Source organism: Tauraco erythrolophus, chromosome 15 (genome assembly GCF_009769465.1).
Source record: "Tauraco erythrolophus isolate bTauEry1 chromosome 15, bTauEry1.pri, whole genome shotgun sequence".
In the NCBI taxonomy this organism is placed as follows: domain Eukaryota; kingdom Metazoa; phylum Chordata; class Aves; order Musophagiformes; family Musophagidae; genus Tauraco; species Tauraco erythrolophus.
Genome location: NC_141479.1, coordinates 7,394,695 through 7,409,559, shown reverse-complemented (window position 1 = coordinate 7,409,559; position 14,865 = coordinate 7,394,695). Strand labels below are relative to the sequence as shown.

General features: G+C 38.5%; 1 protein-coding gene across 2 annotated transcripts in view; it reads left to right on the top strand.

Moving 5' to 3' along the window:
• TENT4B (terminal nucleotidyltransferase 4B) overlaps nucleotides 1-13,582 on the top strand; it is a 43,540-nt gene extending 29,958 nt beyond the window's left edge. The window contains exons 5-12 of one of the 2 annotated variants that reach the window (XM_086620778.1): nucleotides 367-474; nucleotides 3,764-3,892; nucleotides 5,153-5,366; nucleotides 6,245-6,371; nucleotides 6,486-6,589; nucleotides 8,369-8,556; nucleotides 9,110-9,274; nucleotides 10,612-13,582. In XM_086620778.1, coding sequence (XP_086476904.1) covers nucleotides 367-474; nucleotides 3,764-3,892; nucleotides 5,153-5,366; nucleotides 6,245-6,371; nucleotides 6,486-6,589; nucleotides 8,369-8,556; nucleotides 9,110-9,274; nucleotides 10,612-10,791 — 1,215 coding nt within the window. In that variant the 3' untranslated portion in view covers nucleotides 10,792-13,582. The remainder of the gene's footprint in view (nucleotides 1-366; nucleotides 475-3,763; nucleotides 3,893-5,152; nucleotides 5,367-6,244; nucleotides 6,372-6,485; nucleotides 6,590-8,368; nucleotides 8,557-9,109; nucleotides 9,275-10,611) is intronic. The other variant, XM_086620779.1, reaches the window with a different exon arrangement.
• The last annotated feature ends 1,283 nt before the right edge of the window (nucleotides 13,583-14,865 follow it).

Sequence of the window (14,865 nt, the reverse complement as noted above, 5' to 3'; positions counted from 1 at the left end):
CTATCTGTCTGTATTTCTTAAGCGTTTGTCTCCCTCTGGTGTTTGTTTTTCCCACTAGAGCTATGCTTCTGCACCACGAACTGACTAAAACCAATTTAACATCAGTCACTTTGAAGATGAAGTGTTAAGTTCAGTTAAGCAGGATAGTAAATTGAAAACAGCATTTATGAGTTAGAAAAGCAAAGTTTATGTAAACAGATTGGCAAGGAGAGTGAGTTCATAAATAGACAGGAGTCCTGTTTTCTCTGTCTGCCTCCTCTCTACAAATTCATGAAACATTTTAAGTTTTACTGGTGCATATAAGCATGAAGGAAACCAAATGTGTCTTGGAAATCTGTATAGACTTAATCTGTCTTTCTTTTGCAGGTACCTATTATTAAACTGACAGATTCCTTCACTGAAGTAAAAGTTGATATAAGCTTTAATGTACAGAATGGGGTTAAAGCAGCCCAGCTCATCAAAGATTTTATCAAGGTTAGGCAACATTATAATATACTACAGAGCTGAGTATTTGATGACTTAGTTTGATTTTTGTTTTACTTTGACTGCTTCCTTACTAAAGATACACTTTTACTCTGCGTTACCTTTTACTGTCTGATACTATTGTGTGATGTTCTTGGAGTTTATATGTATTGCCCTAAAAGGCATGAAGATAGTAAAATATACAAAATAGTGATGTTCTAATGATACAATGAGTAAGGAAAATGCACTAATACCTGTGTTAGATGTCCTGCTCTTATAACTGTAGTTCCTTGAACTTAAAATTAGTAATAACCACTCATTCCTGCAGAAAGTAGGAATAATCTTGTTCTAGAGTGAATATTATTTCAGCATACAAATGCTAATTAAGTAGAATAAGTTAAATTTAGTAGTTATTCTTGAGGGATTCGCTAATACCTGTGTCATAGATACAGTACAGTTATTTTTGTTTAATATATAGAATCATTTTGTTAAGATTAATGAGCTTTTGTATTTAAAGTTTTGAAGTATCATTACACTCTTTTCCTTCCCTTCACCTATTCAGTCCATTTGGCACTCGTAGCATTCGTCTTATAAAAGCAGTAGAAAATTTTTCTTGGATTTTCATGTTCTGTGTAGGGAGACAAAATGCAGTTCAGTCTCACGTAAGTGCTTAGCTATTACTGTTCTACTACTGCTTTGTTTTTCTCACCAAACTGATGGACAGCAGGAGAATCAAAGTATTTCAATAGCTAGACAAGTATAACTCCTTCAGAAAACTCTGTATATTCAAATAAAGCAAGCACTTTACTTTCAATCATAAGGCTTAGAAAGCATGTACGTTTGCTTTAATAATGTCATCAAGTTGCAAGAAGTCTAAGTTTTGAGAGATTCTCAGTTGCTGATGAGTGAAGTGTATGGCCTTCAACTTGTTCATTTTCAGTTCTTCTGTGTGTTTAGTAGCAAGTATGAAATCAGCTCAGTTTGCTTCTACAGTGTCTTCTTTATCTTGTAGAAGTACATAGGAGAAGAACCTCTGTCCTTAGTTCGGTTTCAGTAGCATAGTCTGAGTTCTTGTGTGTATAGTCTCACCTGTGTGCTTGTATAAACCTGCCAAAACCTTGTGCTGGTGAGGCCTCTCTTGCACCCACGTTCAGAGTTAGAGCGTGGAGTGGGTGCAGAGACCTTTCTTCTCCCTGCCTCTGTCTGATGAACAGAAGTCGATTGTGTTGGCCAGCTGTGTGCTGCTAAATCAAGACTGATAGTTTTGTGCTATGTAGCTCCTTGTTGGGGAAAGAAGATGCCCGGATTGTCTGTCATAAGACACCTACCTGGAACTGGGTAGCTAACTTCAATATTTACATCCTGCTCATAGTCCCATTGCCTTGTGGTCGACAGGCAGTCTGTATTTGGTTTTCTGCCACAACACAGGGGCTGTGTTTCTGTTAACACTCAGCGTATAAATTTATTTTTAGGTAAGTCTGTAAAGCCTTGCATACTTGCCCAAAATTGTCTATGTGTTTTGCAATTTCAGGATAGGAGATAATCTTCTTTTGAGAGCCTGAAGGCGTTTTCGTACGCTTATGAAAAGAAAAAAGTGTTAGTGTGTTCCCGTTGTCCTGGTTATTTGCAGATCTTTGGAGAGGCGGCGGTGGCCTGGGGTCAGGGCACGCGGGAGCGGGCTGTGCCCCCGGGGAGGGAGCGGGAGCTGCGCGCGGCAGCCGGGCAGGTTCGAGGTGCAGCCTCCTGGTTCCCCAGCCCCAAGAGCGGAGCAGGGCTGGCGGCAGTAGTCAGGGTCAGCGCACAGTCGGGCCAGCCGCGGGCAGACGAGTCCCCAGAGAGGAGGTGGAGGCTGAGGACACAAGTCAGTGGTCAGGGTCAGGGTCAGCATCCGTGCGCAGCAGCGTGGCTCAGGCAGACACCGCGGGAACAGCGGAGATGAAGAGCAGCTCTCGAGCGAAGCGGGCTGACTCCCAGCCAGGCTTCCCGCATGGCGCTTTCCCACACGGCTGTTGTGCCAGCAGCCCATGCCAAGGCCGTGCAGCTGTGCTACACTGGAGCTGGCCTTGGGCACGGGCGGCTGAGCCCGGTGTGGCAGGGGAGAGGTGGCATCGGACCTGACACGTGGCAGGTAACGGCTCCACTACTGCGGGGGGACGTTTGTTTAGCTTGGAGAAAACTTGGTGTCTTTCAGCCAGGTGACTGCTTCGGTGTTCTTGGAGATCTCTCTCTAAAACACACGCAGGGCATTCTCTTGCGTCTTACGTTGTCCCAGGAAACTTTGAATGCCTCACGGAGGTGTTGTGTCCAGTGTTAGCCTTGGAAATGCCTCTTTCTCTTCATCCAGTCTATTTAGGAAGTCTGAGGCAGCTGAAGCCTTAGTTAAGGGTTTGCAGATTCCTGAGAAAAATCCTGTCTTTGAATTTTGGTATATACTGATGTTCAACACTTCAGCTTGTGACTGTAAGTTCCTAATATTAAATTCAAAAAAGTGATCCTCGGTTAAATAGGGCTCCCAATACTCACCGTAAGACTCGTGCAGAGAAGTTCTTGGAGAAATTCTTCTTTCCCTTTAATCTTTTGCAATCACAGATACCATGATCCACATCTCTTCTCTGACTAAGGAACTTTTTAGCTCTTGTGTTGATAAAAGGAGTGATATTATCAAGCCTCTCTTGCCCCCTCCCCTGTGAGGGGGTGTACAGAGTGCAGGCGTAGCCCCAGCCTCCACTGCTGTCCAAAAGGTCCATGTTCTCTGCACGTGCGGCGTATGCGTGCCTCTAAGGGAACCCATGTGAACAAACCTATTGAAGGATCAGTTACCCAAAGGTAAGTATTTGGCTCCTTTGAAAATGTTATCTGGGTATAGTAATTCTGAAGAACTGTTTTGACCTCTGAGCGTCTGAAGTACTTGCAGGATGGAAGTGTCAGTCTGCTTTGGGATATCCCCTTACTTGTAGCAGGAAGATGTTGTTACAGACGCAGATATCTACATAGTTTTCCTTTGCTTTTCTTTTCACTTCTTTGGGAAAAGCAAGTGTATTTATTCAGACAAAATCATTCTGATTTTATGAGGTAGTAATTTTTTTTTCTGTTGTTAATATCTGGCACTGGAGTTGAAGAGGTAAAATAACTGTCTTGATTGCAGGCAGAGCACTTGGCTTTTCCCTTGTTGCTAAACATAGTAAGTTAGAGTTATACTTGACTTTGAAACTTAATATAACAGATAGCTTTAATATGCTTTCTTAGCATTAATTGTATATATGCATCACAGTATCCTAACACCTTTGTTTTTCTCTTGCAGAAATATCCTGTATTACCATATCTAGTTTTAGTATTGAAACAGTTCCTGTTGCAGAGGGACCTTAATGAAGTATTTACAGGTGGAATCGGTTCTTATAGTCTTTTTTTAATGGCTGTCAGTTTCCTTCAGGTAAGCTTAATGAAACCTGTTGATGCCATTAGTGCAATGGGACATTACATTAAGAAGGAATTTAATCAATCCTTAAATTTAATAATTTAAGATCTCCTGTTTGTGGTTTTGCACCCTGTTTTCGTTTAAAAATAGACACATCCCACCTGTCTTCTGTTCCTTCTCCCATACTGGTACTTTTGGTATTAGTGATGTTTGGAACAATTCGATGGTGTATCAGTACCAGGCACATGTGTCATTTAGGGCAGAATGACTATTGTGTAACTTGATTGGAACAAGCTGCATAGGTTAGTGTTAAATGCAGCTGTTAACACTTTCCCAGGTCATACACCCTGTTTGTGCTTTAATGTATGCAACAAAATTTTGCTTGTTTGTCTAAGTTTTAAAGCTGGTATCAAATAAATGTTTTACAACTTTGTCTTAAATCTAAGAGAACAAAATGCATGAGCTAAATCTATATTGTTCTGCCTGGGGGAGAAAAATATTGTAGAAATGTGAAGTAGCCAAGTTCTGGCTTTATCAACCCCATTCTTTCTCTTGTGCTAAATGTTATTATATAACTGAGTGTTTATGTGTATGTCTGTACTGTTCCAGATTGTAGTTACTTTTAAACGTGAGCCTTGAACTGGAGCTCAGTGTTTGCTGAGTGCTATTGCAGTTGCCTGCTGAGCACAAAAGAAATGAAGGCAAGAGGCCTATGTTTTGAAAGAAACCAAAATATCTCCCAACCCCTGTTTTTTCTTATATTGACTAATAGCATTTCCATTTGCTTCTGAAAAAAAAGGATTCACGTTTTGTATCTCGTACAGTTATGAACTGGTTTTGTGCATAATCTCTCAGGCTGCGTACTTAACAGTAGGGGGGGTCATTTATATAGCTGTGTACGTTAAAAGCCTGTATTTGTATTGCAAACCCAGGTTTGTGAAGTGCAAATATCTTTGCTTTTTTACAAGAACCCTGCCATTAATGCTAGAAGCTCTTTTACTGAACTGAAAGTTCAAATACAAAAACATTAATACTTGCCAACCTTATTGTTACGAGGTAATTAGTTTATATTATAAAGTTTTGACAGCATCTTCTTTTAAAGATGCAAAACTGCTTTATCAAGGAAAATATTATATTTAGACATGTTTATATATTATGTTTTATTATTATTATTATTTATTGTATTTAAAGAATACTGTGAAAAAGAAAAGGCACTTAAAGACACTTGAAACTTGAACTCTTAAGAAAATGATTTTTTTTTTCTCTCCTTAATAGCTTCATCCCAGGGAAGATGCCTGTATGCCCAATGCCAACTATGGTGTTCTTTTAATAGAGTTTTTTGAATTGTATGGACGTCACTTCAATTATCTGAAGACTGGAATCCGAATAAAGGATGGTGGTTCTTATGTTGCCAAGGATGAAGTGCAAAAAAGCATGCTGGATGGCTACAGACCATCAATGCTGTATATTGAAGATCCATTACAGCCAGGTAAACTCATAAACCGAGATTTAATGTATTGGCTAAGAAAAAAAGTTAGGGGAATGCTTAATCCAGCGGAGTTAAATCAAAAAATAGCTCAAATGACCACCAAAACCCATGTGGAAACACGTCATTCATGTCTATGGACTCAGGATGCACTCAGAACACAGGGATTTTCTTTAAGGCATGTTCCTGGAAAAAGTTACCATGTCATCAAAGGGCATGCCTGTACTGCAGTCAGGAGGTAGGATATGAGAGGGGCCAACCAACCGTCATGTGCTCTGTGGTAACAGCAACAAAGCTCCCGCAGCGCGGGCCCGAGCGCGGGCTCCGTGTGCACGCGTGGTCCCTTCCGAGCTTGCGCTTGCCCGTGTTGGTTGGACCGTGTAGTGTCCGTGCGCTCTTGGCGCGCTCTGCGTCCGTGCGCTCTTAGGCGCGCCCTCCTGCTCGATTCTGTAAGTCGCACAAAGACGCGGCGGTTTCGTTCTGTGCTGTTACCTTTATGTTAGGGCTTGACTGTTGGCTCGAATGGGTGGCTTCTGGAATGGTCAGTCAAGGGCTGCTCATAGAAGAGAGTTAACGTGTTTCTGATCTAAAAGCCATTGCCCAGGATAGTACTGTTAGATATGTAAAATATGCAGTCCATGATTGTACTCTTTTTTTCATGTATTGCACTTTTTCCCAGAGGTTTGCCATTTTGGACTTCGCACATGTAAATATCTGTAGGTCTTCAAATATCTAGGATTCACTAATCCTGTTCCACAAGAAGTAACTGCAGTGAGTTGGGACGTTAGGGCAATTTAAAAAAATATTCCCGTCTCCTGTTTGAAAGGAGTTAACCACCGTTTCAATCTTACTTATTTATTTAATTGTATTCTTATTTTAAGGTAACGACGTTGGGAGGAGTTCATACGGTGCCATGCAAGTGAAGCAGGCTTTTGATTATGCCTATGTTGTTCTGAGTCATGCGGTTTCCCCAATAGCTAAATATTATCCTAACAATGAAACAGAAAGGTAAATTTTATGAGTCTTAATATCAGACATTAATTGCTTATATTTTTGTGTACCGAAAAATTAATTGTGATGATGTGTTTTGTTTTGTTTTTCTTTTTTTTTCCTGGTTAACAGTATATTAGGTAGAATAATTAGAGTAACACAAGAAGTGGCCACGTACAGAGACTGGATATCAAAGCAGTGGGGAATGCAAAGCAGGACAGAGTCTTCGTGTAATGGTGAGTTTTGACTAAGCGTGGCTGATAGTGGGAAACTTCCTGCATGTTTGGGTCATGCAAATTTTATTGTTGCTTTTGCCCCACCTGAGGCAATGTATGCATCTTAATACGAGTTCACTCTTTTTCTCAGTAGTGATGGGCTTTTTCTTGTGTTCTCATTGAGAAAATTCAGATTTTTCTCGATGAGAACACAAGAATAAAGAGGCTATACTGCAACATCTTTATTCTACTGCGATAGATTTGGTCAGCATAGAGGGCTGTAAGGAATGCTGGCTTGCAAAAAGAGCCTCTTGAAAAACTTCTGATATAAATTACATGTGTTGTTACTGTCACACTTCCTTTGTCCTTTAAATGTGGACAAGGTTTTAACAAGAATTACTGGAAATGGTAGTTTAAATCTAAATCCTTACCTTCCAGTGTTCATTTTAAAGTTTAACATGTTGTATATGTGCAGAAGCAATATTTAAACCAGAATTGACCACATAAGTGGAGTAGGTATTTAAAACAGAGAAATCCTGAAATATCAACCATAATTCTTGTTACTAACAAATGGAAACACATAAAATCTAGCCAGAGAACTTACTGAAAATGTCCTTTAAAATCATCTTTATTTTCATTGCCCATTTTCTGACTCTACCAGCCGGCTGCCACCTCTTTTGGTGTAGGTGTATCTGCTGGCTGGAAGTTTTCAAATGGAAATTGATTCTGTTACTCTCCAATTAATTTTAGAATGTTATCTACTAGAAGTCTTCTCTGGTTAGGGATTAATCAGAGGTGACACAACTACCCAGTCTTGAGGCTAGGTTGGGATTTTGTTTATTTGTTTTTAAAGCCTTTGTTAGTGATTTCCCTCACTGTCGTAGTAAATTGAATGTGCATCCTGGCCATTGGTGTTTCATCCGTCTGTAGACCCCAGTGGCAGTGCCGTACCCCTGGCAGTGGCAGTGCCGTACCCCTGGCAGTGGCACACAACCGCGGTTCTGTCCTGCAAGCTCCAGAGAAATACTCACCTCTATATTGTGATGCATTTATTAAACTCTATATAAATACAGCTAGTGGGGCAACAAATGTATATTATATAAATCAGAGGCGACTCCTACATCATGTGAGATAAAACATAATTAAAAAACAAATGAACAAAGCCCTGTGTCAGGAAAATAATGGTGACAGTTACAGTGGTTGTCTTGTAGATTTAGTTCAGAGTTAAGTTCCAATTATTATTTTTTTATTAAGGTAGCAGTAAGTGAGATACGAGAATTCTGTATCTTGTATTTTCGGTGTAGGGTATCATACAAAGCAACCAGACTTAATTTGGAATTCTGACCCTAGCAGCTCCAGCAGAAGAAAAATGAGAGATGCTGAGTATTGGACATAGAGGAACGGAATTTAAACCTATGTATTTGAGTGCTGTTGAAGTGTGTCATGTTATAAGCAGCACATCTGAGCTCTGTTACTACCTTCTTCCATGTCTTTTCTCTCCAATTTCCATCTGGAGGTGTGGGAAACACTCTGTGGGTTTCATAGCGTACATTGATGGATGTTGTCAGGAAACCACCGCACGCTCTGCGAGGTGTTGGCTGGCTGCGTGCAGTACCGGCACACAAACACGTGCACACGCGTGCCTGCGTGTCTGAATAGTATGTGCGTGCCCAGGTGTCTGTACGTGTCCTGCTGAACATAGTAGGTATAGAATACCTGAGTGGGTATGTCTGGGAAAAAAAAAAAGCAACATATTTTAGTGTTTAATGTGTGGTGATGCTTCTGTTTTGCTTTTAATAGGCAATGGAGTAACCTTGATAGTAGACACTCAGCAGCTAGACAAACGCAACAATAATCTTGCTGAAGAAAATGAAGCACTGGGAAAACCTAGAAATAAAACTTCAGAAACACTTAGTAAACATTCTTCAAATTCTTCATCAGGTCCTTTATCATCGTCATCTTCTACACTGTCCAGCTCTAGTGATGTAGTAAGTACTGGAGGTTTCTGAATTTGTTTTTTCAGTTTCTTTGTTGTTTTTTTTTTCCTGATTTGTATTGCCACAGAATACAATTGGAAAGCTCAGAATCTTAGTTAGTTATTTCATCCGGAATCCTAACTTGCATAAGATGTTACCTCTTATGCAATTTCTACACATGTGAGTTGTAGTGTGCTTTGACACAACACATGTAGAAAGTGAATACAGTAGATACAAAGTTACATAGCACTCTTTTTTCTCTGGGAAAACTGTATTTCCAAAAGACAGACTAGTAGTCCTAAGCCATATACCTAAAAAAAAAAAAAATCTGTTTGGGAATTCTATTTAAAAGGCAAATCCCAAAATCAGAATCGTGCATCGATACATTTTTAAATCTCTCTGTTTTACTTAGTAAGAATTCTGGATTGGAAGAATTTCAATATGTAATGAAATAAACATGTTAAGTTTTGTCCACTGCTAGCTTTATTTTTAAGGGAAAATTCACTTGTAGAAAAGCTCACTCACTCTTAAGAAAGACTCACTAATACTTTACATTTTCCTGAAGGATTCTGATGGAACACCTTGCAAAACCTCTAAACAGTTGAGTTGTCGTCAGTCTACCACAAACAGAGTGGGGTCACAAGAAGTGTCACTGGAATCCTCCCAGTCAAGTGGGAAAACACAAAATAGCCAAACAGCAAATACATCCAGCAACACGAACAAATCTCAGGTTTGTGGAATGTTTGAAAACAACAGCTGTATAGATTATTTGAATATTACATGTCCTCAATGGAATGGTAGCTTCTTCTGGAAAGCAAACACTGTGGTTTTTTCATCCTCTTTTCCCCGCTAAAAAGCTTTGAGCGCTGACAGTATCTAAAATCATCTGGTTCTCTGTTTAGCTTACAGAGAGGAGTTCACAACAGTGGCTTTCCCAGACTTAATACAGATGAAATTGGATTGACTTTATTTTGGGAAATCTAGATTTGCCAGAATTACACAGTTGTGTTGCACCCATTTCCTTTTTGCAAAAAGAGCTCCAGTCTGGTTTTGACTGCAGAATTTGGGAACTAATGAGGCTTGCCTATGCTTTATGAAAAACAGTTAGCAACATGTATGTTTAAAACTACGACTGGCTGCTCTGTTAGCTGTTGATAGTTGTTGAACTGTCTTTCATTAAGGGAGATGAAGATACCTTGCTGATACATGAAATTCCCTCTCATTTATCCCTAGAAACAAAGATCTTTATGGTGAGACCTATCAGTGCTTACGCATTTAGGGGATTTCTCAATGTTGAGGAATGCTTCTGTGACAACTCAGTAACCTGGAAATATTGTATGCCTCTGTGTACAATATACTTTGGATATACACAGTTTAAATTTTTATGCTTTTTCAGAATTTAGGACTTCTGTAATGTATGAAAAATAGTCTGGAATCTTCTGGAACATGATTCCTGAAAAGTAATTCTGCAGACTTGCTGCATCCTACTTGCTGATGATCTGCCTCTAGCTAGTAACAAGGCACTTCACAAACCAGGCCGTGACTATACCATGGATGTGTGTTTGTGGTGTTGCACAGAGCTAATTCTGGTGCTGAAATGAGAATATGCACAATCTGAGATACTCTGCATCTGTAAAAGGATGTGGTATAGAATAGTCCTGCTCTTAAAAGAATATTGTCTTAATGTTGCACAGAAGATGAGATTGAGCAATCTTCATCTGTCGTCTTGGATTATGGACCTATGTTTCTGTAACACTTTTTTGATGGTTACAAAGTGGGAGCGATAGGTCAGTTCTGTCCTTTTCAAAACTCAGAGTGGCCTGCTCTTCCCTTTTGACCTGCCTGGCTTCGGGTCTAGAGACGAACGTTTGTTTGCAACCACCGGAGTGGGAGGTTGGTGGTGGTGTGCTGCTGCCTAAGCAATGGCCTGGCTGCTGTTGCCGTATCAATTTTTTCAAGTGCCACACTTCCATCAGTTAACATGCTCGTTACCCAGAAGCAAGCCTGTGTAATTGCCACGCTGTTTGCTTTTTAGCACTGATGCACCACGTTCTCTTTCTTTCACAGCATGGATCTGCACGGTTATTTCGCTCTTCTAACAAAGGCTTCCAAGGTCCAACAAACTCAAGCCACGGTACCTCAGTCACAAACAAACAACATCAAGGCAGCAAATCACACCATCAGTTTTTCCACGGCAAAAAGAGGAAACACAAGAGGGATGCGGCCCTTTCAGACCTTTGTAGATAGTTGCCTATTTTATGACTGTTCTTCTGTGTGCAATGATCTCATGCTACAGGATAGTTTGATAGTGACTCCTTGGATCTCTTCCGGAGCTTCAGACTGTTCAGACATTGATTAGCAACTGCATTTTTTTTTTCCCAGCTCGCCACGGAACGGATCATGAAGATTGATCACTGCAAAAAAAAAAAAAAGAAAAAAAGAAAAAAAAAAAGAAAAAAAAAGAAAAACTTTTAAAAAGAAAAAAAATTAAAAGGAGGAAAAAGGCTGCTCATTTGATAAGTCATATGCTACAACAGGGTCATTTAGGATATAAAAGCTTGAATGTAAAATAAATGTATTTCCCATCAGCTCATGCTGACCTGTAGGGGTAGTACTCAGTGTGTCTAGGGGGTGGTAACAAACAAATAAACCACAAAAAATAGGAAAAAAAAAAAAAGGCAAAAAATTGTATTTTGAGGGAAACCCAGCCTTTAAAGGTGAAAGTAATTTGTGCATGATTTTTTTATTATTTTTGCATATACTTACCATTTTATTGTGTATATATAGATGACCATATAGGAAAACTGACATTTGTAATAGTGGATTTGTTAATACTTTTTACATAACATTACTGTTTAAATTGTAAACATAAATTTTTCTCAGGATTAGTTTGGAAAATAATCTGAATTGTCATCTTAACATCCATATAAAGAGACATTACTGGTTATATTGCTCAAAATTTCTTTCCTTGGCATTTAAAAGTTTTAGTAGAGCATTTGATCTGCAAAAGCTGTTCCTCTGAAAGAAAGGTTTATGGTGGCAAATGAAGTTTTTCATTTGTATAAAGTGTACGTGTACTTTGTGTAGACACTAAGCTTGTCATCTTGGAGAAGTAACCTTCACCTTGTTTTCTAGAGTGCCATTGTTTCAGGCAACAGGGTTTTATAGTTGCATCCTTCTCTTCCTTAGTGGTCTCTCCTGACCCTTTCTTTTTTTTAAAGAAATATAAAGCCACTTGGGGTTTTTTTGTTTGGTTGGGGGTGGTGATTGTTTTCTTCTTCTTTTTTTTTGTTTTAAAAAAACCAAACAACAAAACTCAGTTTGTTACAGATGTTTGCATTCCTGGGCTGCTTTAATCTCATGCCTCTTTGTTTGTGCCTTCCCTTGCTCTTCCAGGTCTGGGTTTTTTTTGTCTTTTATATTTTTGCTAACTCCTGTAGGAGATGGTAACTGTTGAAACTTTAAGTAAATTTTACAATTAAAGTATTTTTTTCTCACTCCCCTCTTAGGCATTTTTATATTTACACTTAATTCTTTAAAGAAAAAACCACAAACAAACAACTTCAAATAATGAAATATATTTTGTATTGCCTTAAAGACCCAAACCTTTCATATGTCATAGTACTTCTTCACTGACCCGGTTATCACTTAATTTAAACTCCGCGTTTTTCTGGTTCAGTCGCGTTCCGAGTCTAGGTTGCAGTAACTTTGGTGCCGTGGATGCAAATGAAATGTGTAATTACGCTCACAGGCATAGCTTGGAACAGGAGTTGGGACACTTCAGTGGCAGAAAGTCGAGTGGCATTTACTTTCACATGTTTCTTTAAAGAGGAAAGTCTGTACTTGGCACATGTGGCTGTATTTAATGCAGCTGTTCTGGAGATGATGCTTTTATAAAAAGTACTATTAGCTTTTAGAACCTTTTTTTTATATACATTTACAGAATACTACAGACCAACCTGACCTTTATTGGGCACTAATGAGTGCAACAATTTTTAAAAGTAAAACAGTGCTAAAATAAGACCAGAACTGATGTCGTCACTTAAATTAATGAACATTTTCAATGTGTTAAAAGTGTTTTACTTCAAAAAGGAAAAGATATATATTCCAAAAATATGGAAAGTCGTAACATTTACTCAGACACTAAGCTTAAGTGATGTTAATTTGACAATGTTTTTGGGTTTCTTTTTAAATTTTTAGATTCATATTTCAATTTGATCAGATAATTTTATCAACAAGATGTTGAGCTTTTGTTCATAGAAACTAGTAAAAGTTGTACCACATTATGCATAATCACAGTATTTATTTTGTTTTAGATTATTGTGAATGTGTAGACTTATGTTCACCGCTTAGGGAACAATTATTTATAAATTATATTAATCCAGTATTGTTAGCTGCTATTAGCAAAACTGTTCCAAAACTTAATACTTGCAAAGATCTGTATCGCATTTACCACACTGAAGTGTTTTTAAAAGAATCACCCTCATCGTTGAAAGCAAATGTACTCTTAGGGTGCAGATATTAGTGTTCCAATAAGCATGTGATAATTTTAAGGTGGTGGTAGCGGGAAGATAATCTTGATTCCATTGGGAATCTTAGGTTTGCCTCAATTTATGGTTTTCATAAATTTAATGGAAAATAGCTTTTCCTGGACTGCTCAAGTTTCTTTTTGGTAAACAGTATCTTTCTAAATGAAAAAAAAAAAAAAAAGAAAAAAAGAGAAAAAAAAAAAGCATGAAGGAAAAATTGAGGTATTTTACATTACCTCAAATGACCAGCATTGTATTCATAAAATACTGTATATCTTGCAAATCTTTATTTAAACAGAACAGTTGAACTGTTCATTTTTCAATCTGAAGTAAAATACTTTCAAGACCTTTTAGTTTGCCTGCTCATTTGTCTTGTACATTTCATCTCTGTATTTGACTCGAGTCTAATTCCTTTTTGAGTTTCAATACTTTTGTGAAGATTTTGTGAATATATGAAAAATAAATGTTTAATCTAACTACTGCAGTTTATCACCATTCTTGACACTTACCTTGTTTTTTCCTTCACAGTGCTGTGGAAAGAGCAGGCTACTCGAGGTGTGCTGTAACGTTTTTGTAGTATCTGGGTGCTTCCCCAGCTGAGTGTTGGGCCCTTCTGCCTGGCATCTGGAAGCTGATTTGGTTCAAGTGGGCTCGGTCGGCCGTGTTTCCTTCCAGGAGGGCTGAAGCAGAGTCTGTATGCCTGAGAATAACTGGAAGAATATAGATGTGTAAAGGATTGTTAATGTGTTTTTTTTTCCTCTAACTTTCCTCTGCAGTATATGCAGGAAACTTGTGCAAGGATCCGTTTCTTTGCCTTCCAAACTCGGGTTCAGGGTAGTGTTCCAGCAGCAGACCAGCAGCTGTGCAAAGCTGCCACGCTGAGGGGGTGGTGTAGAAATGTGCGGAAGTTAATTTGAGTTACCTTCAGCTACAAACTGTGTTCAGCGTAGTTCCTGAAGCACGGTTGATATTACTAAAGTATGTTCTTTACTTTGGTTATCGTCTTTCCTTGCATAAATCAGTAAGGAGACGTGCACATACTGAAAGTTCTTGTGGTCTTGCCACTGGTAGTCTACCAAAAACCACCTGAAATACGTAAATAAGCTGAAATGTTCATATGTCTTCCTGTTTGACATTTGTTTGTTTTGTTGAGGGTTTTTTTACCTTTTTTTAAAAAAGAATAGTTCAAATCATTAAAAGCTGTGTAGTATTATTTTTTTAAATTGTTAGTCTTTTACCTTGTGGCAGAAAAGATGCGGAAATGTAAGTAAATATTGCTGTTTGTGAGACATGATGTGATTCTGTTTACTGATCTCCATGTTCTGGGCATCTTCCTCAGGGTTTGCAGCTCAGTTTTTTTAATTGTTTGTAATGAACTTGTTTTCCTAGAACTTAATCTTTAGAAAATAATGAGTAGTCTAATGGCTGGTGGCAACTTTTTTTATGTACTTCCAAAATGGACCTTTTCCAGTTTATGGCTGGAGTCACCACGAATGCATCCTAAATATAATGTGAGCAACTGATTAGAAAATAGTCTTATCTTGAAAACGCATTGTAAATAAAAGCAGCCAGCCATTCGACGTCTTGATGGATGTTAAAACTGAATGTGTGACTCCGCCTTTATTTCCTGTCGAGTAAAAGCTATAGGAGATTACAAAGTATATAATTACTCAAGAATGGAGTATATTTACCTATTTAGGGGCTGTAACAAAAAAATCATTATATTATTTCAGCTATTGTTAAAGTGCAAAAGGTAGTGATTGTTTATTCTGCTGACTCCTAGAAATTGATT